Here is a 27,437-nt window from a genome sequence, read left to right on the forward strand (position 1 = left end):
TTCGTGCAGGCATCCCTTAAACTAAATTAAATTAAATTAAATAAGCTAAAATTAAATTAATACAAATCGTTGTGGTATAAGTTTACATTCTGCTGAGTAATGTTACAAATAAATTAAGAGTTAATTAAAATTAGGAGTACAAAAGTAATGCCTTTCCAATGTGGCGTGCCTTTTAGCCTATGTAGCGAGTCTAACTTAGTAATTTCAACGTTGCTCAAAATGCTGAGAGATCAGATCATTGGGCTGATCTGACCCATATCTATATATGTATAGTGTAGTATAGCCTAAGTGTGGAACATGGAATTGCTAGCTGTATCGAAGATCCTGGCTATCTAAACTCCTGGGGGTTCATTTAACGCGAAAGGATCTAGCAACTAGAACTAGTTAAACTTCTAATACGTTGGGTGGTCATGAGTGCTGCCCTCTAACTCCTCATTTACAAAATTAGTTGATGGTTCTTTAGCCTATTTAAACTGTAGGTAGTATTAAGGTTCCTCAGTCTTCGCAGAGATTTCCGGTACAAGTACAAACTGCTCTAGTTAATATGTCTTCTTTTGTTTTTCTTTCAGATATTTTTCTGTAGCACTAAGCTGGGCCTGTCAAATGGAGAGAGTGGATGTTGGATGGTGGTTACCTAACAGGTCATAAATGGTCTGGATGCGGCTGCATACAGATACCGTTAGGCGCTCTCCGTCTTGACCACCAGTGGCATGGGTCCGCCCAGGGTCAGGCCCGGCTGGGACTTCTGCAGCAGCTCCTCCTGCAGCAGACTCATCGGATTCATGGGCAGGCCCATATTGAGGCCCATGCCCATGCCCATGTTCATGTTCATCTTCATGTCCAGCAGCGGATGGGAGCCGGGGGACTTGGGCTCCTCCAGGCGCTCGTTGCTCCTGCGCGAATCGCGGCTCTCCTTGCCCTCACGTCCCTCGCGTCCTTCCCTGCCCTCTCGAGATCCTCCCCTGGAATCGTACCGCGTGTGGGTCCGCATGTGCCTGGTGATCATGTCGCGACGACAGGCGGCATACGGGCACTGCGGACACTTGTAGGGCTTCTCGCCAGTGTGGGTCCTCTGGTGGGTGGACAGGTGATCCGAGCGGGAGAACACCTGACCGCAAACCTTGCACGTGTACGGCTTGACTCCGGTGTGGAGGCGCATGTGGCGGGTCAACATGTCGGAGCGGGCAAAGGAGCGCCGGCACACGTCGCAGGAATAGGCTTTGGCAATATCATTGGCGGGATTCCGGGACTTGTGACGCGAGGCCATGTGCTTGGCCAGGCGGTCGTGCAGCGAGAACATCTGGCCGCATGTGGGGCACACATAGGCCACATCCGAGCCGGGAGGCATCTCCTCAACTACGGGGGATACGTCCAGATTGTAACGCCAGGCCACCGTTTCCTTGGTTGTGGGCGAGGCCACATCGCCCTTGATCACCGGCACACCCACTGTGGTGGTGGGCACTTGCGAGTGGTGCATCTGCTGGTGGTGCAGTGGATGCAAAGGCATCTCCATCTTGATCATCGCTGCCGCCGCTGCTGCCGCTGCGTGGGCAGCGTTCATAGCATTGGCGTACGGGGAATTGGGCGGTGGCTGGTGGTTGGGCGTGGCAGCGGTGGTGATGGGCATGTGACCCGAGTGGCTACTCGATGCCGGGGACAGGGCACTCATGCTCTCCAAACTGCTGGCCGCACTGAGAGCCGGTGGCGGTGGCATCATACCGGCAGAATGCGACTCCTTAGCGGATTTCGAGCCGGACTTTTTGTACTTCTTGGGCTCCACCTCGTTGCGCATGCACAGATCCAAGGGACGCTCCTGCGGAGGTGGCATGGGCTTCTTCTCGCCCTTCTTTCCCTTGGGCTTGGGACTGCTGCGCTTCTTGGTGGTGCTGCTAGTGGTGGTGGTGGCCACACTGTTGGTCACCGAGGACTCGCTGCGCGGTGGCGAGGGCAGCGATGGCGGAGGTGAATTATTGGCCAACAGAGCGTGGGGCAAGACGTGGTTGGAGCTGCTCTTGCGCTCCTGAGATGTGGGTGAGGTCTCCGTTTCGGAGGCTATGGAAGATGGGGTGTGCTGCAGAGGCGAGGGATAGAGATCATGACGCCGGCGGAACACCTCATTCAGATATTTGGTGTGCAGGTAGTAACCGAACAGAGGAGATGGTATCGGGAAATACCTATCATAGGGGCTGGGGATCTCAGTCTTAATGTCCACGTGAAGCGGATTCTCCTTGTTCAACGGCTGGTTCTGATCTTGGGGCAGATTGCTCTGGGCGGCCTGCAGCTGCAGGGGACTCATGCTGATCCTGGGGCTGTCCTGGTCGTTATCATCGCTGTGCGACAGCTCGAGATCCTCGCCGGAAATGTCCTCGTTCTCTTGGTCCATCTCCGGTTCGTTCTCCTCGTCCTCACTGACGGGCTGCTCGCTCTTGATGTACTTGCCAGCATCCCCCCCAACCCGATCTACGGAACCCTCCTCCTCCTCATCGGGCACGGACCCATCATGATCTTCATCCTGTTCGGCATCTTCGGCTAGATCCTCCTCCATTTCCATGGGCTCCGCCTTGCAGGCCATACCATTGGAGTGGGTCTCATTATTGTTGTTGTTATTATTATTATTGTGGTGCAGCTTGTCCAGCACCGCCGAGAGCCTCTTGCGCTTGCGCTGCTTCCATGGAACCACTATGTTATTGTTGGCCACACTGGCCTGATTGTTGTTGTTGGAGTGGTTGGTGGCCACCGCCGCAGCCACTGCTGCCGCAGCAGCCGCCTGCTGATGGAGGCTCAAGGCCAGCGGCAAGTGGTGCTGGTGCTGATGCTGGTGGGGATGGGGGTGCTGGTGCTGCAACGCATGTGGATGGGGATACTGCAGGCCACCGTAGTGGGAGTGAGATTGGGCCGCTGCCGCTGCCGCGGGATACATGTGGGGTAGATACTGCTGCTGGTGGTGGTTGAAATTGAGGAGCTGCGGCGGCGGTGCCGGCGGGGGGTGGGGCAGGGGCAGGTGGTGCGGATGGTGCTGCGGCGGCTGCTGGGGCGGATTGTGCGGATTCGTGTGGTGACCATGCCCCATGGGGTCGGTGCCTTCTGCCATCGTCATGAGGTCAACTTTTTGCGGCTTTAGCGGCGGCTTCTCCTGCGGACTGGAGGCTTCTTGTTGGGATTGGGCTGGCTGCTCTTGCAGCTGCGAAGGCCTCGGCACCTCTGGCCGCAGGGTATCCAGCCTGCGTGGCCTGGGATTCTTCTTCGCTACCTGGCGAGACTTTTGGGACTGCAAGTAAATAAAATGCATACAAGCACAATTAGTCAAAGAAACTAAGAGTAATTAAAACCAAAAATTGTGTTAAAAATTAGTTCAATGAAATGGGAAATTATGAATTAGTCTTGCGGATTCGGGAGAGATGTGCAGATGAAGTGCAGATGTACATATGTTATTTAAATCGCCAAAAACTCACACGTAGAACAAGTAATTCTTCACTGAGAATAACTTTTCTTGGACACCTAACCTAAAAACCATTTTTACTTTGCCGAATTTGGCACTTTTATGGGCACTTTTTAACGCATACGCTTGCCAATAATGGGGCACTAGAACCTGAAACCAATTAAAATCGTGGCAATTACAACACTTTTTGCTTTATGTTTTCAAGCTGGTAAGCTTCAATAGTTTTTGTCAAGTTTGCTTTAGTGCACCCACCCACATATCTTCTTCAGATCTTTTTCACTAAAAACAAGACACAATCGGCTTTTGTTTGGCAAAAACTAGAACTTTTTCGGTTGCGGGATGCTTTGGGATTAAAGACTTAAACGACTTTTTTTGCGGAACGGAAACGTCAACTTTCTTCCAAGCGAAGAATGAAAGAACGATTGTGGCACGCCTACGATAGTCATCTCCTTCGCACCCGATACTTTTTGCACTTGTCACGCATAGAGTTGCCAGATCGATTTTGCCGCCTACGCTGGTCCTACTAAGAATTGGGTTACGTAATTGGTTAAGAAACGTACCAGAACCAGAATGAGGAGAATTAAATGAAAGATATGTATGGCTGTTTTTGGGGGACAATCAGTCAAGCATCAAAATGCAGCAATTTCGCCGGCATCCGTTTGTGTGTGTTGGCTTTCAGTCAAACAAATAAATAAGATAAATTTTCTGCTGAAGCTGCCAAAAAGAAATAACGTAACGAGAAGACAGATGACAACAACGGCGGCGTTTACGCTGCGTTAGTTTTATGCGTTTGTCGCAACGAGTGGGAAAGGGACGGCTGTCTAACCATGGGGACAGGCGAGTAGGTACAGTAGGGCCCAAAGGGGGGACCTTTGGGGCGAAGAATCCTGGATACAGTCTCCAACTCCCGCTGTGGGAATTTTTATGGCGCTGCCAGCAGATTTTATGGCGCTCAAAGTTTATGGGGCCTTTGGATTTTGGCGCTGCCTTCGCCTTGACCGGCGAACACCACCCCCCTCTTTTTGTCACACATCCCCAACCTCTCCTAAGCTGCTGGTCAGCGGAATCAATGAAGGAAAGGACGCAGGATGGCACGGGCGACAGTCCTGGACAGGATCGCATCGCATCGCATCGCATCTCGCCGTCTGGCGCCAACATTCGCAAATAATTAAAAGTTACCACACACACGAGGAGGCGGGGGAAGGGGGTAGGAGGAGGGTGTTGGAGCTACTGAATCCAAAGCAGTTGGCTCGGGAAAAGGACAAGGCACCACAAACAGCAGCAACAACAACGAACGGCACGTCTGGAAGGACGTTTGCTGCATTGCGCTTATCCTTGTGATATATGAATATTGTGCACACACGCACGTAGCTGCGATGTGTGGTGGTGCAGAGGGGGGTGGTGCTACCGGGGGTGGTGCAGGGGGTGGTGCAGGAGGCGGTGCAGAGGGGGCGAAAGGAGCGAAGCTTTGTGCTGTGCTGTGTCTGCCATAAGCCGTCAGTTTATGGGGGGGTCTCGCAGTGGCGCACTGAGAAAAATACTTTACGGCAGAAGCTATATCTTCAAAATGCCACTTTTTAGGAAATGTAAGTCTTTGATTATTACAGAAATACTATTTTGTAATATTTATATTTACAGGAATTGAGTAATAACTACAATTTAATTGGCTTAAATTTGGTATTATCATTTCTAGCACTATTTTTTTTTTTAGTTAATGATGTAAGTATTTTTTTTTTGTTTTAAGTAACATTTCATATTTTTCGGCAATTAGCGTTCTGATTTATGTTAAATTAAATGAGTGCAAACGAAGATTATTAAAAGAGCTGCCCTTGGCTGGCAGTTTTGCTCAGTGCACTCGTTGTCGTTGTCCTTCTGTTGGCAATTTGCGCCTACAACTGAGCGGAGTGGCACGAGGACCCTTGCAACGAGGACCTGAGAGCAAGGGGCAGCAGGAGTTCGTGTCCTTAACGGTCACGTGTTTGCTTTACGTGTTGAGAAAATGAAAAGAGCCGGACTCGTCTGTTTCCGAGTTGGTGTTGGTGAGCTGGCCAGCCGAGGAGAGGTGTTGATGGGCCAGCGACAGGACACCTGTGTCCATCTGCTCATCCTTCGGCTGCCACCCCCCTTTCCCTCTTTCACCTCCTGCCAGTTAGTGGCTTGCAATTGCTGTTGTTATTGTTGTCGCATATGTCTGCCCCTTTTGGTTTAATGGAGTGCGTGTCCTTTGTCCTGAGCCAAGGACCGCGTATCCTCCCATTGGCGGCCCCCTTTAAAGTTGTGTGAACTTTTTCGATTTCACAACTTAAATGGAAAACGCTGCGAAAGTTTTGTGCATATCATAATTCATGTTCTATTTCCCGGAAATGGGGTCACCACCCGTTTGCCTCCCCCTCGCATTTTTATTTGTATTATTATTATCCACCCGAAGGGCAATTAATATTCTTAATTAGGGTAATTAAACAGCGCAATGCTGACAACTATGCGAAAAACTTTACACCAGCAAATGTGGCCAACGGCATTGGCTCTTTTCCTGCTTTTCCTCACCGCCTCCTCAACTTTTTTCCCCACTTCTTTCGCACTGTCCCCCATATACCAGCATATACATATATATATACATATACATATATGCCGATGTATATATTCATAAAATAAAGTGAACAAAAAGTGGAAAAAACATAAATTTTCACGCCAGTCGAGCTCTCTTCTGGGTTCTCCAAGGTTCCGCCGCTTTGGGGCCTTGTTAGCACGCGAAATCGGGGACCCGATTTACGGAGGAGGTGCAGCCGGGTGAGTGTCGAGATTTTTGATTTATGGTGGCAGAGTTTGGATAAACTCAAGTGTACGTATATCCGCGTAAGTGGTCATACCCTTGCCAAGTGTTAATTAACTCGCCAAAGAAGTTGGCGCTTCAAATCGATAAAGTTGTTTTCGAATGCAGAATTGTTATGATGTTTTTAATCTCTGAATACGATGGTTTGCCGACTAAATTACACATTAAAATTAAGCGCGAAAGATTACACAATGGTAGAGAACGGAAAAGTCAAAGTGGACTTGTCAGGCGTTGGAAGAGATGGCGTGAAATTATGCTAAATGGAGTGCTAATTTTTGGCCACGGGTGGAATGACTTTGTAAGTGGCCAAAAATATACAACGGCCATGGAAATGGGAATGAAAATGATAATGAAAATGGGAATGAAAATGCTCGCGGCCATCTCAGATTTAATTAAGCTTTTTCTGGGGTGTAAACATGGCGCTAACAAGTCGCCCAGCCAAAAGTCCAAAAAGAGCGGGCAGCGAAACATGCTTGTAAGCAAATGTTTGGCAAAGTGGAACGGCGAATGCCAGCCAAGTGCTCGTAAATGATCTGAAAACTGAAGAGCTGAAGAGCTGAAAAGCTGAAAAACTGAAAGTCTGAATAGCTGAGCGCTGAAAACCGAAAGCTGGAAAAGTGCAAGCCAAGTGCAAGGTGGCTGCGACTGAAGACGGAAAAGCGCTGCTTAATTACGCCAAACAACGAACAATGAACAACCGTCGAACAACGACGGCAAACAACTAGGAAGCGCATTAAATGGCGCTCATTTGTTGTCAACAATGGCAAAAACGAGAACCCAGATTTGCCAACTCGGCATTGTCATTATTTTGCTCTGCAAAATTGCGAACTGCCAACTGCGAATGGCGAATAGCGAAACTGACGGCGGGAAAACTGAAAATGTGCAATGCCATGGAAATATGATTCACGGCCGGTTTTTCAGGCAGTCCAACAAGCATATAGGTGACCATTATAAATATTATAATTACGCGACGCACTTTGGCAATCGAGAAAGGGGTAACTTCATAACACTTGAGAACTGAATATGAAAAATGAACTCCTCTCGCAAAGGGTTGCAAATTGATTATTCGAGATAAATTATAGCTTTTAGGAACAAGAACCTGCTATTTAGACTGTCTTATAACATCTGTTTTTTACTTTATCCCTATGTATTTAGTATTTGGTTTGAGTTCGCTTAAGAACCACTTTTAAAAAATGAATTACTAAATTAGTTGTGCAAATGGGGGATCATACTTTAGCTGGTCGCCGTTCTAAGGATCACTTTTACATTGCTGTTCCAATACCTTATATCAATTACTGTCCGATATGACTTATTATTGTACCAACAGTCGGCAGAGGTATTGCCTGCTGAGTGACCACTGTATTTGCCTGGCATTTGTCACGCTTATTACACACAGCGAAACTTGATGAAGTTTAGCAGTAGCAGCCGTCAAACACATTTATATCCCCCACCTTTTGGGACCCAGAGACGCCGCGATAAGCCCCGTGCCATGTGCCTCCTGCTTAGACCCCCTCGCTCCCCTTCGCGTTGCAGCCCCCTGTAGGCCCCCTTTTGAAAACGACGACAGTTCGCAGAGCTAAGCAAATAAAATTGCAGAAATTAAAATGTAAACAATTTGTTGGTGTGCGATGGCAGTTGTTACTGTGGCTGTTGCTGCTATTGCCACGCCTCCGTGGGGCTTCCACGCCCCAAAAAAAATAAAAAAAAACTGTGGCCATTAATCTGGCAAATGTCTCTGACGCCATTTAAGCCACACTTCACTGGAGTTTACTTCACTTGTCTTTGGTCGCAATAAACGACATCATAAACATCAGCATTCAACGTGATATGCATTGATAATGGACGGCTCCGTGGGCTGGTGAAAGGGGGGAGGGGTCGGGGGGTGGAGCACAGTGGGTGCAGTGGGGCTTTCAATGGAGTCTCAACTTCAATCACAAGTGCAAAGACAACACCAGCCAACAGCAACAACTCGCTGCGCCGAAGGCAAACAAAGCATGACGGGGCAGAAATATGGCTAATAAAATAAAACGCCATTTGCTTAGCCACGACAACGAACTCAACGGCTCAACTGCTCATCAAACGAGAAATGAAAAATAAAAAAATATAAATAAAAATAAAAAGCAAGCAAAAAAGCAGGGAAAACTCTTTGTACGCCTACAACAATCGCCGCTGTTGCTGTTGCTGGTAGCCAATGACAGCAGCAACATGTTGCTAAGACCGCCCCCCGCGGCAACACGAGCTCGCAACTGGCTGGAAAGCTCGGCTTGGATTGTATTCATTTCGGGAAAACCCACTGGAAAAGCCAAGGAGCTAATGGAGGGGCAAAAACATGAACATGAGGCAATAGAAAATCGAGCAGGGCACTATTTTTGCTGTAAATACTCGCAACTATGTATGTATATCCTATTTATACATTTGTTGGAGTTAATCTGTTTTCTTTGAATAGCGAAGCTATTTATAGCAAATATATCAATTAAATAGGAATGTCATTTGCATTGCAATAGTATCACCAACAGATCTTTGATCTCCATATTCTCCATTCCAATTGTATTTCCGTAGTTCCCCTCTGTAGTTCTGAACCCTGATCCGTAGATCTTCTATTATATTTCACCCTACTTCACTATCGCCTGGCTCCCCCGCCTTTTTCATTGCCCATGATGCGAACTCATTTATTATAACTAGCTTGGCTGCTACTGGTTGCTCGTTTGTTTTCAATTGGAGGCTCAATCTCTGAGTACGAATGTGAATCTGAATCCGAGCTTGGCGCACTGCAATTAAAATGATCACTGTAATTTGAAAACGACTGCGAATTGCCCCGGACCAAATTTGACGTCAATATGTGAGCTAACGATATGCTAATTAGTTGCCACTGCTACCGAGCAGAGAGCCATGGACTCGGATCATTAATTAAGAGGGGCTCTGATCTGCGGATTGACGTTGTTGCTGGTTGCAGGTTGCAGGTTGCAGCCTACGCCACCAAGTTGGCCAAGTGGATAATGCCAGATAATGGCAATTTCCTGCCACCAGGCCAATTGTTGCTGCCGTGCCAAGGAGCAACAGCAACTGCGGCAGTTACTGCGGCAGCAACACCCCAGCAACATGCTGCCCCTGGCTGACCGCAGCTTAAATAAAATTACATTCAAATTCAATTGTAAATGCATTTTATCTGTTGGTTTTGCTGCTGCCTTGCTGCTGCTGGGGCTGTAAACTGCAATCATGTTGCACATTTTTCTCTGGCAGGCCGAGGTCCGATCTCGAGTCCCCAGCCTAGAGACGCTGGCCTTTTACAATCAAATGTAATTATTTTTGCAATATACACCTTCAGCTGCCTTTGCTGCCTGTGCTGCTTTGCCGTTGCGGCAGCAACAAGTTGCTTAGCATACTTCCGTTTGTGCCACAAAAGGCCGCGCCCGAGAACCTGGAGCCTGCAACCTGGAATCGGCTCCGAGCCTGGCCATATAACTCGGGCCAAAAGGGGGATCGGGATCGCGTGATCAAAGTCAATTTAGCTGCGATATACAGACACATTTGTTTTGCTGTTGCTGCGGCTGCTGCTGCTGCTGCTGCTGTTGCTGTTGCTTCTGCTGCCGCAGCCACTTCTGTTGCACGTAGGCCGGCCCAACGATCCTGTCGTCATCTGCTGCCGCCGCTGGTGCAGCTAAATTAAACCATTGCCGCCTTATCGTTGCCGACTAACTGAGGCGCCTAAAAGGGCCACAGAAATTGGGAAGGGGCTGCAGAAAATGAAAATAAATATAAAACAGGCAACAGCCAGCCAACGCACTAACATTTTAAAGTCTTGAGGGCTTACGTTTTCTTTAACTTAAAATACATAAACTTCACAGACTGGTCTGACCACATAACTGCAATAAAGTGCACATTGGTCACACTACTTAATATTGATATTGAAGTGTGTAGACCGTGGTAACACCCTCTAATGTGGCACTTCCTCTCTGTTTTCTATTCTTGACTTCGGCAAATGTTTATCATAATTAGGCGCACGATTTGCTGCTTAATCGCTGCATTAACATAAATAGCAGAAAAGAGCTGAAAACGAAATGAAACGTAGAGGAACTAGCAAGCTGAAAAACCGAAAAAATCGCCACAAGCGAAAAATGGTTTCTTTGACCAAACTAAAGATCCCTGGCTCATTTCATGCTAATTATATATGACCGGGCTCAAAATGAATGGCTGTAACGCCCGCCATTTTAGCCTAGACTAGAGAAGCGCGCTTCGCATTCATTTGGAGTCGGAAATTATTTAATTTTAACCTCTGGGGGCCAGCAATCATCATTAAGCACGAGCTTCGAATGCCGCGTATTTGTTTTTTCTCTCCCATTTCAGTTGATTTTTTGGTTTCTTACTTTTTTCTTCTTTTACTTAAGGTTTGAAGCGAAGGGTTTTGGGTCACCGCCCAGGGGCCAAACCTCCGAGCCCGCCCACTCCACCTTCCCCGCATATCAGTCCGCTTCGTTTATCAGTCAAAAGCGATCTTTGCAATTAGCCTTAAACGCTTTTTGGCTCAACACGAAGCCCGCAAACGCCGAAATCCCCGAAAATGACGAAAATGACGAAAACTGGCCAAAAACCCCTCAACTGGGTCACAGGTCCAGCCTGTCTCATCCTCCGTCCGTCACATTATCAGAACGAAATTATCGTATATCAACCTTCGGTCGCCGAGAATTGCAGCGCCTGCATATTTATTTTTAATCATCTTTGTGAAAGCAGGTGAAATTTTTGGCATTTATGAAAGTGCAGCAGCGTGACTCGGTTCACTTCGGTTTCGTATAAAAATTAATATAGATTGCAAGTGGGGATACGCAACGGCAACACAGCCGCACAGCCGCACAGCGTCGCACGGCAACAAGTTGAAAGTTTCCTGAGCGTCACATATTTGCGGCACATATTTCCCGTTTCTTTTTCGCTTTGTGTAAAATTTATTATGCCAAAGGCCGATCATTATCGGGTAGCCAAATTATATATGCGCGCGCGCACATGATGCGCATTAAGGGTTCCCAGTTCGCAGTTCCCACATCGATCTGCGCGATCTGGTCGATCGGGTGGATCCGGTGGATCTGGTGTATCTGCTGGATCTGCTGGATCTGCTGGATCCTCGCAGGTATCGCTCGGTTAACCGCAGGCTCTCCGGGGCCAAAACTATAAAATGTCGCAGACTATAAATCCACTTGGAGCAATAAATTTCTCAAAATGTCAGCGCAGGCTCCCGCATTAATTACAGACTCAGTTCGATGTTGCTGCTGCTGCTGCTGCCGCTGGGCTGTTGCAGCAGCAACATATCGCCGCATGTTGCATGTGGCACACCAGCAACACCCGCATCTGGGGTCTGCTGCTCCGGTAATGTGAGCCGTTCCTTGGCATGTAATCAATAGTTGTAACCACCAAAAGTGCACCACCAATATCTCGGAGTTTTCTGGGTTTTCTGAGCTTTCTGAGTGCTGCCTTTGTGACCGCAAAGGCAAGTGCAAAGCATTCAATTTTTGCCCCGTTGACTGCAACAAGTTCTTTCAATTTGCGTTGCCAGGTGGAGTCGACAACAACAACAGCAACGAATATAATAATAGCAACAAGCCAAGCAACAACAACCATACTCAATTGCAAACCTGCGCGTGTTTTGGCTCGCATTTTGATTGCCTACAAGCCGTCGCTGTCACTTTGCATTATACGAGTCCAAGATTCCAGAAAGGGGCTTTCAGCTCAGGGACTGCGGGGGGTTTCTCGAGGGGATTGGGGGAGCTGGGGGTCGGGAGGCCTTTCGTCGAACGGCAGGCGTGCAAAAAACGCGCTCCAGTCTTGTGTGAAAAACGCACTTAAAACGTAGCAAATGAAATAAATTGTTTGAATCGATGGGCAAACTAAAAGAGAATGTATTATCATAATGAATTGGGAATCTCCTTAACCATGGTTTACACTGTTTTAAGAAATTTTATAAGGCCTTTAACACTATGAATTCATTGGGAATTATTTTTCATGGTTTTTCGAATCCAATCACTTTATCATATTATCAATTCCTTTTCACTTGAACAAAAAGCATTTTAACATATTTTTCCGACTCCAGAGAAGTGCAGTCTTTTAAAAGACGCATTTAAAATAATCATTGTTGTCACAGAAAATACCAAACAGAAGAAATGACCTTAAGCTTCCTTGACTATTTTTCCATTCAGTCTGCACGACGGGGAGCCCTTGAAAGTCATTAATTTCAGCGACTGATCAGCGATTCAGGCTTTAATTTTCATACTGGCAGCAGCTTTTTTCTCAGTTTTGAGTTTTAGGGGAACCTGGCGCGGTTAGAGCGCAATTATGCTGTGTTTGATATGTTAATTTCGCTGGATCGCTTGAAAGAACACACAATTATGCTGCTGGACAACTAATTTATGCAGCTCGTGTGTGTGAGATCGATTGATCGATGGTGGGGAGTCATCAGAGGCAGGTGTTAATTGATTTCATTCGCTTGTAATTTGACTCGTTTGTTTATGGCCCGTGTGTGTATTTACCGTTTGCGCACCGTTCCGTTTTCTCGAGCTGAATCCGCATCCGTATCCCAACTCAATTATGGAGATATTGTGGTGACAAATTTCGGGCGCACAAATAAGACCAAAAATTAAAAGACTCCGGCGTTGTTCAATGGGCGATTGAATGAATGGAACTGCGCCTCCGCTGCGTGCTGCTGCGGCTTTTCTCCCAGCTTTTTGTTAATTAAGCTGTATTTCATGCAGCTGACGGATTTTATGAATAAAGCGCCGCCACCGACGAGACGCAAAAATCGAAAAAAAAAAAAAATCCAAAAACGCTTCGAAAAAATCGCGAAAAGCCAGCAAAAAAGTTCAACTGGGTGTATAAAAAATCGAAAAGCGAATGTGATGACACCCAAAGAAAAACGCGGGGCGTGTCAAAAGAAATCTCTCGCCATTCGATGGATTACTTAGCCAGAGATTGGAACATTCGGACATGTGGAACGCTTTTCTGGCCTTAATCGCCACTGGCCAACTCGACAGGCCAAATCGCAAAGGTCGCACTCGTCTGCTGCTGGCCAATTGAGCTGTTGTTGTGCGCTTGTCGTTGACGTCATGTTAATTTTTTGTACATTTTTTGTGTGTGTGTGTGCTCTGTGTTGCCAACAAATGCCGATTTTTATGGTCAGGTTGCCAGCTTTTGGAGGCAGCATCGAAATCAGCAGCAACTTCAGGGGGCAGCCTCGCCAGCTCGCAACTTGCGACTGTCGCGAGCAATTAATCTTCAAAAGTGGCCAGGTCCAGCTGCACTGGCTTGTATCGTTTTATTTGTATTTTTTTTAACTTTTTCATTTCATGTTTTTTGCTCGGTCTCGTACGAGACGAAACTTGGCAATCCGTCTAGAGTGCTCAGCTTCACTCGCTTTCAATGGCAGCCGGCGATTCCTTTTGGCGGGGAAGGTCGCCGAGACAACGCCCCCACCAGTGGTGCACCTGCAGAACGATACACGCACCACTCACGAAGGAGCCGATAGCTGAGATACAAGGGTGCGATAGTTAGGGGCTACGATCCGGGCGTATCCCTCGTAATTCAAATCTATTATTTGTCATATGTTCTCCCTGCATTTCTGAAATTTTCTGTTGCATTGATCCCATCGATTTGAAAATTATTTTGCTGCTGAATTGGGAGTTCTTAAACTCGCACTTCAGTACGATAGTTTGAGTTTTCTAAGAACCAATTTTTGAACGTGCAGACTTGTTTTTATCGTTCTTTGTGTAAAAATATAAGTTTTTACTTCTGGGAGTTCCACTGGTTCATATTTATTGGTTTCCCCTATAATGCTTGCCGGAATTCCCCATTTGTTTTTAATATTATCATTTTTTGGAACGTATCGTATAGTCCCGTCTGATTCCACCACTGATTTTGGCTGAAAGCGAGCTGACCAAGAGACGACACTGGCTTGTGGCGAAGTTGGACAGCCCCACAGACGCACATGATCGATCCGAAGGGGGTCCAACCCCCAGCCACCCCTTCAGCCCCCTTCAGCCCCTTGCACACCCCCACCCCTGGGTTGTCCTCGTCGCACGCATTAAATTCAAAATGCGTTTCAGCTTTTTGTGAAGGTTGCCTGGCCAGGTGGAGTTGCGAGTTGCGATCGCAAAAATAAAGCGGCCAGGCCAGGGTTGTCATTCGCAGCCAAAAAAGAAAAAAAAACAAGCAAGCTGCATCAGCAGCTGGTGTGGCAAACTTACCTCTTTGACTTAGACGGTGGCCGACTCCAATCGCTGCAGATGTGGCATAGTCTGGAAGGAAAAATAGCGAGGAGCTGGTTAGAGATTGGAGATTTTTTGGCGATGATGCTGCAGCCATGTGCTATGACAAATTGTGGCAGCTCGCTGGCAGATCGGATTTTTCAGCTGCTAATTGCTGTGGTAATTAAAGCAGAACACAGCCGGGCGCGGAGATCATTAATCAAGCTGAAAATAGTTGGCAGGTTGGACAAAACTCTCGGCCCGGCAAGCTCATAAATATTTAATGGTCTAGGCAAATACCGATCGCTTGGTTCTCAGACTGCTTGGCGATTTAATGAAAATTGTAGGCAACTTTTAGTGGAGCTACCTATGTATATTAAAGAGGGGTTTCCCCCCACCCAAAAGACATTGATTGATTGAAGTGTTTTAATATTAGTTACAAAATTAGCCCCCCTCCGAAAAAGAGCGGTTACCACCCACAAACAAGGCCAAATTAAGAGGGCGTGTCGGCCACCGAAAAAATTGGCTAGAGAAAGAGATATCAAACAGAAGGAGGTAAATGCCGCCGTCTGATTGGCAATCGAAGGCAATCTCGACGGCAGCTGATTGATGGGGGAAGCGCTTGGGATTGCCTTTAATAAATTATAATTTCTACATTTTTTCCCTCCATGCTGCTCATTAATACAGTAGCTAAAACAGCGGCGATAAAAACTAACAAATGTCAGGCTGCAATTGTGGCTGCTGCCTTTTTTGGACCTGACAATTGCAGCTATTATTTGCTAATTCTTGAGCAATTTAAGCAATTTATAACAAGTATTGTCAACATGATTTGCATCGAAGTGAGGGGGCTTACAAAGTGCGGGTGCTTTGTTTTGGCCGCTAATTGGCATGTTGCTGGAGTAGCTGCGACATGTTGCAGGCGGGTGCAGCCGAGTCGATTGCCACCTGTTGCAATTAGGCATGCAGCACGACGTGTTGCGGTTGCATGTGGCATATGACCAGCAGCAATGTGACCAGTTTCCAACTTCCAGCAGCTGTGCGACCTTAACAAATATGCGGCCCAAAACCGAAACCAAAACCAAAATCGAAATCGAAATCGAAAACTTGTTGGCATAATACGAGTGTTGAGTTGAGTATCTGCATCTGTATCTGTGCCACAGCTGCGCCACAACTGGAACCGCTGATAAACTCTGGCTCCGCCTTATCGCACCCCCACAACAACAGCCAGAAGCCACTCTTATCTCACGAACCTTGGCCTCTTCACTCTTCAATCTTAAATCTGAATCTTTGTGCGTGAACTGGACCAAGGCACTCGAAACTATTCGACAACGCCTACTCAAAAAAAGTAAGAAAAACCCAAGCCCAACTGAACTAAACTGAACTGAAACCCCAGATAAACATCGTTTTGTGTGCGTTATTGAAATTCGAATTTCAAATGAGCCACGCAACAGGGAAAATCTATTTCAGTTGTTTTTTTGTAGCTGCAGAGCTGCGGTGGGAATTTTTATATTCCAAGCTTTTTGGGTTATGGCATGCACATATCTGGAAACCGTTTGACTTTTGCAGTTAAACTTTCAAATGCAATTAGTTGCGGGCATAAATTACATAGAACCTCGGACTGACCAACGAAAGAGCTGCTATTAAAATGATTGCCAGCGATGTGGCGAGGGTGACCACCTACTACAATCAACGAGGCGTGCATGCAACGTAGAAATTGCTGCCTGGCAGCAACATCAGTAGCTGCAACAACAGCAGCAGCAACAGCAGCGGCGCAAAATTAGCAGCGCGTGCTAAACAATTGCCCCAAGCAACAGTAGCTGCCACACAGCACAAAACACTAGAAAAAAGGCACACACCCACTGCAGCACACACCCCAAAGGCGAGTTTGCATATTGTTTTACCAGCAATATGGCGGCGTTGCTGCAGCAGCATCGGTGGCACGGCAGCAACATCGCAATGGTAATTGCAACAATTTAACGGTCTGTCGCTTGGCACTGCGCTTAAGTGTACCTTGGGTGCAGTGTCTCTGGCGAATCTCCGCTTTTTTGGCAGCCTACAACTTAATCAAAAACTAATTGCATTTGCATAGAGATGCAAAAGTTGCTGCTGCTGCTGTTGCTGCGTAGGCCCCTTCCACGGATGTGGTTTTCAACGCTTGGCTGTGTCAACTTTCAATCAAAGTCAACAAAAAAGTAAGACTGAAAAAAGTGGCAGCCCACTGTGGTTTACTTTAACCAAGCCCCCAAGTCAGCTTCCTGGCAGCAACCGCAAAAAGCACTGGTAACAACTTCTGGCTAGCGGGTGCTGGCCATCTCAGGTGGCCAAGTTCTGCTCACTCCGCTCAACCGTGGGAGCCTGGCCATAAAGAGTAAATTAAAAACACACACACATAATGCACACACGCGGAGTGGTATCCCTCAGATACTCTGGTACTCAGATACCTGAGCATACGCAGTACACATTCTAATTTATAAGGCGGACGCCCGCGCAGGCTACGCATTTCCTCTGTGGATCTGCATTTCTGCACGAAAGCCAAAAGGCTGGACAGGATCTCAGACGGCAGACTGCAGACTGCAAGCTGCAGACTGCAGACTGCGTCTGATGGATCACCGTAGATAAGCGAATCTTGCAGATAATCGCATCACTCACTGGGAGTCGTCTCCTCTGCAGTCTGCTCCTCTGGCAGGTTGCAGTTTGCTGGCCCCGGAGACATGCAATAATTTTCAAACAGCAGACTCCGAGTAACTCCGCCAAGATGATGATGCATGACAGTGACAGTGCGTTGTTGTTGCATCTACTGCGGCTGCTGCTGCGGCTGTTGTTGCATGACATTAAGCATGTTGCAAACAGACGCTGCCACGCCAAACTGACAATGAGTCCTGCTGCAGCGAATTGTGGGTGCCTCGAAAATTAGCCACAAAGGTAGAACGTATAGAAAGGGGAGTGGGAAACAGATACACTGAACAAAATACAGTCATGGTAATTCCCAAGGTTAAGAAACTGAAGAAACCACCACATCGAGTATTATGCAAGAAATCTATTTAAACACTTGATTATATTATTGAATTTTTGGTTCCTTTGGTAAGCTGCAGAGTCACCTAAATTGACCCACATTTTCTCTGTCTGCAGCTCGAAACTTATTTTCATGCTTCATCTGCAGCAGCGGCAGACGCAGAGCGGTAAAAATAAGTTAAAAGCAAAAAAAAGGGAATCTTTACAAGCGCAACGAAAGCTGAAATGAATTACAACTTCTACGGCATTCCCGAGCGTTGTTTAGAGCGAAAAAAAATCAATTAAAATTCATAGCTTTTATGCACTCTTCCATTCGAATTTTGTTATTTATTTATTCTTTACTCTTTACTTTTTGCTGGGTGGGGGAGCCGTAGCTTCTGCTGCCCAAAAACGAAGGGACAGCGGCTGGCTGAAAATGAAGCTGGCGCCAGTCGAGTTGAGCTGATAAAAATCACGCCGATGTAGCATCAACAAAACTGGCCAAGATTTTCACTTCGCCTTACCTGTTTATTTCTTTGGAGGGGAGTATCTGCAGGGGGAGGGGGGATTGAGGGGCTTTATGTCTAGCCACCGACGCAGTTGCAGGGGCAACGTCAACGGGGCCTCATCATTATCATCATTAAAATGTCAGTTAATAATTTCTACCTACCTCAAAACCCCCTGGCTGTCCCGTCTGAACTTATTCGAGTGGCTTTACAGCATTCGAAAGGGTTTTCTGATGTGTTTTTGGCTACCTGGTGCAGTGAAGATGGTGTCTGTGGGTGGCCGGCCAACACCACCACCTCCAACCCCTTGACCTTATTTGGGGCATTAAGGCAGCGGCAGAGAAGAACAGGAAGACAGAGAGAGAGAGAATGAAAAAGAGTGCTGTTGGTCCTGTCGAGTTCGTTGCTTGAGTCTTTTGTTTTTGGCGGCCGCAGCGGGGAAATGTGAAAAATGCTCAAATTGCAGCGTGCAATTCGAGTGGCGCAAGCAGGTTGCTACTGCCGCTGCCACTACCAGTCGCAAGTTGCAAGTTGCTGTTGCACCTGCAGACAATTGCTAATAATTATTTATGCGGCCCAGGGGCAGGTTGCTACAAGTATCTCCTAGAGAAGAGTGCCTGCCACTTTGGCATTGGCTACTGTGCCACTCCCCAGCCCCTTTTTTCTTGGCTCATCAGGCAGTTAATGACCAGTCGACGTGGTCATCGCCATACCCTGGCCAATCCATAATTATACTGCCATATATACATACTATATATAAAGGCACGTATACGTACGAGTATGCTGAAATGCAGAGTGCTGAGGCATTGGTGTTTTTGGTGGGTGGAGTCACGCCTTCAGCCTCACGCTACCACTCCCCACTGCTTTCAGTTTTAATTTAATAATATTTTGTTACTTTATAGGCCGAAGCGACAAGCTTGTTTACAAGCTCCAAACATGCAACAACTTTAATAGTTGTTGGCCAAACAGCAAACAGCAAACAGCAAAACAGCATAGGCAGCGAAACAAGCGAAACGCAAGGAAATCAAACGTGAAAGAGATAGCTTAAGAGGGCAGAACTCCTTAGCACATTGGAGGCACAATGCGGTCGTAAGTTGTGGCATTTTGCGCACTTCCTGTCGCCTGTCGACCAAAGTTCCTTCTGTATCCTTTTCCAACTGCATGCATATGTATATGTATATGGCTCAGTCAGTTAGCTCCCCCACTTTTGTGAAACTTTTTTGCCACACGCACGCACTGCAGTTGTTTTGCATAACGCCTTAAACTGCGCCAAGTTCCCCTGGTTTTCCCATTTTCCGTGCCATTTTGCATTTCACTTTCTTGCCAGCGGAGAACACTCCCCCAAAAGTAATCCCCACATAGACACATTTAACTTGTTTCGCCTTTTACCATGCGATTAGTTTGGTAATTTGATTGCGCTAGTATCTGTATCGCTCTCCTTTGAGTTAAGCTGTTAAACTTTGTCCTTGCACTCGGTTTTTGGCTTTGCGTGCTTGCTAATTGAAAGGATTTTGTGGGAAATAGTTTAGTCCCCCTGCCCCTCAACCGACTGACACTCGTTTTTCCAGCACTTCCCCCATTTTTCCGACATTTCCTGCTTAGTTTTCTCGTGCCTGGGAAAAGACCTTCGGTTGCAATTAGTCGACTGGAAGAAAGGGAAAATCTGCAGCATCATCTAATCTAATAAAATCAGCTTGCGTAATAACTTCCGTTTTAGGTTCTGCTGTTTCTTCAATTAAATCAATAACCGGCTAATCAGTTTCGGGCCCTTTTTTTCCGTGCAGCATATCCGTTTTGGGGCACACCGCCTGAAAATCACGATCATCATCATTGTCATCATATAGGCTATATGGGATTGGGATCCATCCTTTTCCAAGTCATTATCCCCAGTTTCTTCCCCGAGTTTCTGTTTCAGTTGTTTTCTGCTTCGCCCCTCGCAGTTTGTTCTTTTGGACCAGTTTGACAGGTGTTTTCTTGCCGCTGACTGAAGCCCGATTCTATGCGACGTCTGCGCCTCTTTGGCTGTTTATTTGTTTTGTTTAACCGTCGGTTTTTAGCCTGGCTTTTCGACTTGGCCAGAGTTTCGGTTTTTGGTTTTGGTTTTGGTTTCGGGTCGTGTGGCGGCGTCGACGTCGTCGGCGTTTTGAATGCAAGCGGTTCTACTCGTATTTTAAATACGCTCTGACATCAGAGCCCCAGCAAACCCCAACATCCATGTGTCTTTTGGCGTGTCTTCTCCTTTTCTTCGTCTGCTTTAATTATAATTTATCTGACTTGTGCCTTAGTCGGCATCGACGACATCCAGCGTGAGCGTATCTCAAAGTTTTTGACTTTTATCTGCTGCTGAATTGATGAGTATATAATAAGACTTTATTGGTCGGAAAGCGGCTTTCAGGAATTTCTTTCAGTCAAGTGGAATGGTTGTCTCCGTGCGATTCTCCATCTCCATCTCTGCATCTCTGGAACTCTGCATCTCTGCATCTCTGGACCTCAGTCTCCTGTCGCCTGTCGTGGGTGTCGTTTCCCTGCGAGATCCTTTCCCGTTCTTTAAGTTTTAAACGAGCGTGAGAAACAGTTCCTTGTGGTTTCTGTGGCAATGCATTTCTCTTGTTGCCGCTGCCACAAATTCTCCAAGCGAATTCAGCGAAAAAAAGGAATACGGACAGGGAAGGTAAAACGCCTTGGAATTTGAAGACCTCAGCCCTTAGCGTTCCTGGGTTTCTGGGTTCTTTTTCTTCACTTTGTTGTCGAATAAATTGCAAGCGGAAATCAGCTCACAGAACTCAACAGGCTTCCCTTTTTCCTGTGGTCAAGTGTAGTCACTTAAAAATTCCACTGGGGAAATGTATACTAGTCCAGCTTGAGCACACGCGTACCAGCAAAAAATAAAACACAACAAAAAAATAAGAAACAGAGAAATAATAGAAAACAAATAAACAAACACGAAACACATTTGTTAGACGAAAGCCGCTGGAAATATGCATAAACATAATAATAACAAGTCATTTACATATTCATCCAACATAAGTCAGGCATTGAGACCTAAACTTATTGGACTCACTCGCCAGATAGATACTTAATATTTGTAGAAAGACGAAAACTGTAAAAATAATCGCGCGACAAATTTATGATTAAATGAGTGTTATAGCGCGGACACTCCCGCTGCATTTTTTCCACCTGCCAGCCCCATTGTGATTGTCATCGATCGGTTTACATTGTTTTCGATCGGGAGAAAAATCGGATTTGAAAAATACCTTTGTGACACTTTTTCAACAGACTGTTTTAGGGAGATAGAGAGAGATGGGGGTTTTGGGAGGTGTCGTTGTTGCCAGAGGCAACAACAAAGCGGCTTACACTTTGTTTACAATGTTGCCTGGCTATTTTACAGATATTTCTCCCCCCGCTTTCCCGCCGCCCGGCTGCTGCGTCAATATTGATCCATAAATAACAGATCCCCCGGACCAAGGCTTAAAAACTCCGGGGCCCAAGAGCGAATACCAAAAAAACCCAAGACCAACTCCGAACATTAGACGGCCAAAAGAAGAAGATCTGGCCGAGCGGTCACGTCTCAAGTGAAAATGGTTTTTAAGTGGGCAATGTCTAGTGAAAATTAAACTGTCCCCTGGGCACGTCAACGCCATCATCACAACTAAGCCTTGGCCAAAAACTGACCAGAGTTGACTTGACTTCAGCGGAGATGAGCTGGTCCAGCGGTCCATCATATTTGGACCCTTGGATGCCAGGGATCCCGAGAAGTCGCTAAAACAAAGGTGCAAGAAGCATGAATCACGAACACTCTAACACCCTGTAGTGTGACATTTATAAAATATTGTGGCGCGAGATAGGAAGATATTTCATATTTAGAAGGTGGCTATAAATCACAAACGTTTGTTTTTTGCTAAAAGTTATCTACTGTAAATATGCAACCTAAATGATTCCAGCTAGCCACCATAAATCTACATTTATTTGTAAAGCCAGAGACGACTTATCTATTGTTGTGAGTTCCGAGAAGCTAATAAATAATTTTACTTATAAGAGTAAATGCCGAAAGTTATTCTTAGTAAATGTATGTGGGGGTGTATGGAGAATTTAAATATCATAAAGTTGAACTGGTTATTTCATCATTCAAGCTAAGTCTTAGACACTTTGCTAATAAAGTAGTGAATTTATGTACTTATATTTTATATATCAGGGTACAAAAGCATAAACTAAGCAGCACAAGACTGCCGCTAAAAATGCCAGGTATCGTCGGAGGGAAAAGTAAGAAAAAACCGAAGATCGCAAAGTGTCAACTCTAATTGCCTTTTGCTTGGCTTGTGCGCTGGGCTCTCTGGACCAGGTCCAAATCTTCCCGCCAGAAGAGAGTCTGCGAGAATGCAGATGCCACCGCCCCCGCCCCCCGAAAATGTCGGGCTCTTTTGGTCAACGCTGGTCGTCAAATATTTGAGGTTGACTTTGGCTTGCGCTTGCGCAAATACTAATAAAATTTCGGTTAATTTTTTTAACTCGACACGCACACACACTCATCGCTCTGTCTGTCTGTGCGTGCGTAAACACATACATGCACACACTCGTATATTTTTATTTATTTGCTGTTGCTGTTGTCGCGCACTTGAGTGTAATGGATTTGTTGGCATGAAGATATTTCTTTATTATTATTATTCGGCTTTTTTCTCTTAACGGTGTCGCTTACTTAAAACAATTTGGAGGAACTTTCCTTCGAGCAAGTGAAATGACAAACAGCAGGGGGTATTACATAAATTAGGCACTCGCCTCGATCAGAGATTCAAAATTAAAGTGCAATTCATATTTGAGATACTCGCTGGATTTATGGACGGCATTAGTTTGGGGTGGGTGGTTTTTTGGGTCTTGTCTGGAAATCCGGCATGTGGAGCTCGTAAACAAACATTACAATTAAGTTTTATGTGACAGACAATTGCGCTTATAAACTCAGCGAAAATATTGAACCGGCCAGGCGCAAGCGAATTGCAAATTTTCAGCTGGAAAACTGGCCGTCGCGCAACAGGTTTTCCACTTTTATGAGCTGGCCTAATCAAAAACACGGCGACAACAATCGAAAGATCTGCACGTTGCGAGTGTCTTTTGCGCTGACTCAGAAATAATCAGGTGGCTTTATGCAATGGCCCGTAAATTTCCTAACTCGATCCCAACCACCCACTGACCACTCCAAGTGCTTATCAAATGCCCCTTATCACCCACCGCACCCGAGCCACCCAAAACCACCCAAAACCACCCAACCCAACCGAAACGAACCACCCACTCAAAAGTGGGCGTCCGGCAAATAGATTTGGGTTCGTTATTTCGAGGCGAGAAATTCATGAATTGCGACGCGAGCTGTGACGTAAATCGAAGGACAGATAGCCCCACCGGATCGGGGGGCTATATATGCGTATATGGTGTATGGTGTGTGGTGTATGGTCTATATATATAGCATTTCCCCCGATAACAGACGACCATGTGCGGTGGGTGGCCGCAATCGCGCAATCTTCGCTCACGATTTTAACTTTGTTTTCGTTTATATTTTCAATAGTCATAGCTCATGCCAAACACTCCGCACTTATTCATATGTACGAGTATATACTTTTAATGCTCATTCAATCCGTAATCAGCGATCTATGTAGTCCAATGACGTTAATTGAAACTACTCGAGATTAAAAGTTGTTTTCAAGTACGTGCTGCGGCGGTGCCCCACCGAAAAACGAATTCACTTCATTGAGGACTGCGTGCGTTTGTCAGATATGCCAAAAATATAGAACAAAAATGCCTGCGGTGGGCACTCGGCTATCTAAAGAAACCCGCAGACTACCGAATCCACCGATAATATCGCGGTTAGTCTGGGAGTATTCAAGGTCCGCAGAGATAAAATGTTTTTTAAATTGAATGTCAGAAAATGACATGCTACATTTGCATTTTGAGTAAAGGCATTTCCCCTTTCTTTTTATCGCAAGCAGAATTTCCAACTCCAAGCTTTTACTGATTAAGTAATCAATATATCCAGGAACATGATTTCAGCTTTCATATATTCGCTGAGTGTGTGTGACACAATCGAAATATTACTATAAATGGATTTATTTGAATTGAAAAGAGCTCTAGATAAGGGGTAAAGAATTCGAAATAAATAGTATCAAAACTGCTAGTTATGAATGGGCATTTCCCAATAGTTAACCGACACAAAAGTTCGACTTGAAATGAGCCTAGTATTATTTGGACCGAATGGCCATCGTGAGTTCCGAGAAACTGGAGCTGAACTCCCTGCTAATTAAAGGGGTGTGATCGGTTCAGAGCGCATCTTTGATATCTCCTCCTCCGCGGCGGGCTCTAATGAAAAACAAAACGTTTATCAAATGCATGATAACGACGCATGTCCAGGGCCGATACCGATGTGGCCCTATCAGATGTCCAAGATGTCGGTCGGATCGGCATTAACCGCAGATCGAAAAGGTGTTAAGTCACTTGGCAACTGTGGCAGACATGTCAGTCTTTGTTTTATTGTTTAACGCATTCCAATTAACATCTCCAATGATCTGTCTGATTGTGATGGTGTGTCTCTTTTAACGCACACGTGATGATTGAATTTTAATTTTAGCCCGGCTTGGCAACTCTCGGCCAAAAGCTTTAACCCCTTTGAGCTGGGGGTCCACCTCCACAACCTCTATGCCACTTTCAGGCATATCGGGCACGACTAATCCAAATCAAATGGCTTCTCCAAATCAATTCGTTTTCAATCGTTTAAAGTTAATTAACGCGCCAGAATTTTATTTCACTTTACACATTCCTCTTTCACTGCTCCCCAAAACCGTCTCCTTTGTTCTGTAACACGCTTTTGTTTTTTGTTTTGCTGTAAATTTATTTTATGTTTTTTCCTTTTAAGCTTTTTGTTTTTTTCCCGTATTGTGTGCATTTTTCTGTGTGTTTTTATTTTATTTTGCCTTTTTTTCTGTATTTTTCTCCTTTTTTTTTTGTATTTCACTCAACGTCTCAATTTCAATGCGCGCTCTTTTGTTGTATGTATTAAAATTGTTAATTTAAGGCTGTGTCTGAAATAAATTAGCCAGTGAACCAGGGACCTTAAGTCGACCAAACAGTGAATATTGCTTTATTTTCTTCTATTTTTACCCCTGTTTCTAGGAAAGGGGGCCAGGAGCACCAAGTGCTTTGTGTGTGGAAAATGCAAATTGCAGTTGCCCGATGTCAACTGGGAAATGGCGTCGTGCGGGTGAGACTCCAGCTAGCGAACCACCTGAGACACCTTCACCACCTTCACCACCTTCGCCCCAAACTGCACCACCAACTGCACCGCCAAGGGAAACCACCGAGTGGCTCCGGCTGTTTTATATGCCAAATGCAGTGGGACAGCGGCAGACGTCGCCGTTCGTCATATAAGGTGCGGTGCGTATAAGTCAGCCGCGTTGGAGGAGCAGGGAAAAAATCACTCGACATATTGAGAAATGTGCAATAGCCTAATGCCCATTTAAGGCAGCACTTTTCATGGCAAGTTGCATTTATCGCCGATCGGATCGGATCGGATCGGAATCGGAATCGGTTTAGAGCGATCGATCAAGCGTTTGCCGTTTGGCGATTGCCGATTGGCGTTTGCCAGACAGGTCAAAAGCAAAGCAAACGAATTTTGGCCCAGCACTGGAGGCAGTAATCTATGCTAATGGCCAAGTGTTAGACATCGTGGAGCTATTATGCGAGAACTGTGCTTTAAGGAACCCCCTGGCCTTTAAGCGAACCGCATCGACAAGATGCCTGTAAATGGTATAAATTACCAATGAATGACATACGATTTAATTGCCTCGACTAAGTAGCAACTGCCAGCAGCTTGCAACCAGCAACTTGCAACTAGCAACTAGCCACTTCTGTTGCATACAGATCAGTTGATGTGGCTGCTGCCCGTGTCTCGGGTTGCTGGAATTAATTAATATTGCACTTTTGAAGCGCGTGCATACAAATTTGTCAGCCAGACGGCCACTTCTTCAGCTCAGGTGTAGACAATTGGCATAGTTCACATGGAGAGAGAAGGAGGGAGTGTGCAGCTCTGCTTTTGGCCAGGCTGGGCAATTAAAATTCCCCGAGGCTGGCCAAAGCTGGAAGTGGGAGTCTGGAGCCGCAGCTGGAACTGAAACTGAAACTGAAACTGGGGCTAAGGGTCCTAGTACTATCTATCTACCAGGCTCTATCTCACTCGCTGTTGTGTGCGTCAATTTGCCAGGCACACGATCTGCAGATCGGCGATGTCAAGTTGCTGCGGCGATTGACGTCAATATAGATAGAGTCAATATGGGAATGGGAGTGAGATGAGATTGGGATTGGGATGATGATGATGATGATGATGCCTCTGGAGGGGGCCTGTGCTGATATGAACTCATCATCAGTCCATCATTCATGGGTGCAATCGATTGCAGCACCTACATGTACTATATAGTCCCCGATCTGATATTACGCTGAGTGTTATGGTAAACCGATTCTATACGTAACTGGAGCTCAGCTTTTTGACACATTTCGACCAACACAGCTGAGATGGCAGTTTATATTATTTTTTTTCGGCTGCCCAAATGACTAAGCCGTCGGCAAATTGAGCGATCTCGCGAACTCACCTTTAATTTTTTGTAGGAGGGGAATTATCCAAGCATTATCCAATTTGTTGCTGTTGCCTTCGGGGTGGCAAGCACATTTAACAAATATTTTTTAGGCTGCGTTGTGTTGTGTAAACTCTAATTGCTAATATCAAAATATCACACTTTTTTATGTATTATTTGTGCTTATGCTGCGTTTGCGTGTTTGGCTTATTGTGTGTTTTGCGGCTTTAATTGATTTATATTACTTAATGGGCTGGTAAGACACACACTTTTCACTTGGGTTTAACTGATTTGGCGAGTTTAGTTTACGGATTGCTAGGCGTTTAGATACTTTGCGGCTGCCACTGTGGATTTGCAATTGCTGTTGTTGCACGCGCGATCGCTATTGTTGCAGTTGCAGTTGCAATGAGTGCTGCAGCTTCGTGCTCTCGTGTCTCGCGGTCTCGTCGCGTCAACGTGCGAATAACAAATAACGAAAACGTACGAAAAGATTTTCACTGCAAGAGGTTGGTTTTCCCGACGTGGCGTCGTCGTCGGCGTCGGCAGAGCTTCGGCAGCAGCGACGGCACCACCGAACCACAACCACCAAGACCTATCCAAACAGACCGAACCAACCACTGAAACTCTCTTCGCGGAGAGCGAGAAGCAGAGCTGGCAGAGTGGCGGGCTGGAGGGGGAGTCTGTAAGCGGTACTGCGAAGATTACGCTACGTTCGGATGTATTTTCTATATTTTTTGTGGGTCCCAAAAAAAGACGCGACTTGGGTTGTTAGCACTGAAGAATTCGCGGCAGCGCGTGCGGAGCGTCGATGAACCTGAACCGACACTGCCCAGCAAGAAACTGACT

The 27,437-nt window shown here is 46.1% G+C and overlaps 1 protein-coding gene across 1 annotated transcript; it reads right to left on the reverse strand.

Annotated features, from left to right (window-relative positions):
• On the reverse strand, positions 1-27,436 carry LOC6543786 (transcription factor btd). The gene is made up of 3 exons (XM_026977260.1): positions 26,610-27,436; positions 14,492-14,542; positions 1-3,268 (listed from the first exon to the last, which is right to left on the reverse strand). The coding sequence occupies exon 3, from the start codon at positions 3,095-3,097 to the stop codon at positions 680-682; it is 2,418 nt and encodes an 805-aa protein (XP_026833061.1). The 5' UTR covers positions 3,098-3,268; positions 14,492-14,542; positions 26,610-27,436; the 3' UTR covers positions 1-679.
• Between the last annotated feature and the right edge of the window lies 1 nt (position 27,437).

Source organism: Drosophila erecta, unplaced genomic scaffold, assembly GCF_003286155.1.
Source record: "Drosophila erecta strain 14021-0224.00,06,07 unplaced genomic scaffold, DereRS2 tig00000021-arrow-pilon, whole genome shotgun sequence".
In the NCBI taxonomy this organism is placed as follows: Eukaryota; Metazoa; Arthropoda; class Insecta; order Diptera; family Drosophilidae; genus Drosophila; species Drosophila erecta.

Bases quoted from the DNA above. Each gene is read 5' to 3' on its own strand.
- LOC6543786 (XM_026977260.1), bottom strand. From the start codon at position 3,097: ATGACGATGGCAGAAGGCACCGACCCCATGGGGCATGGTCACCACACG.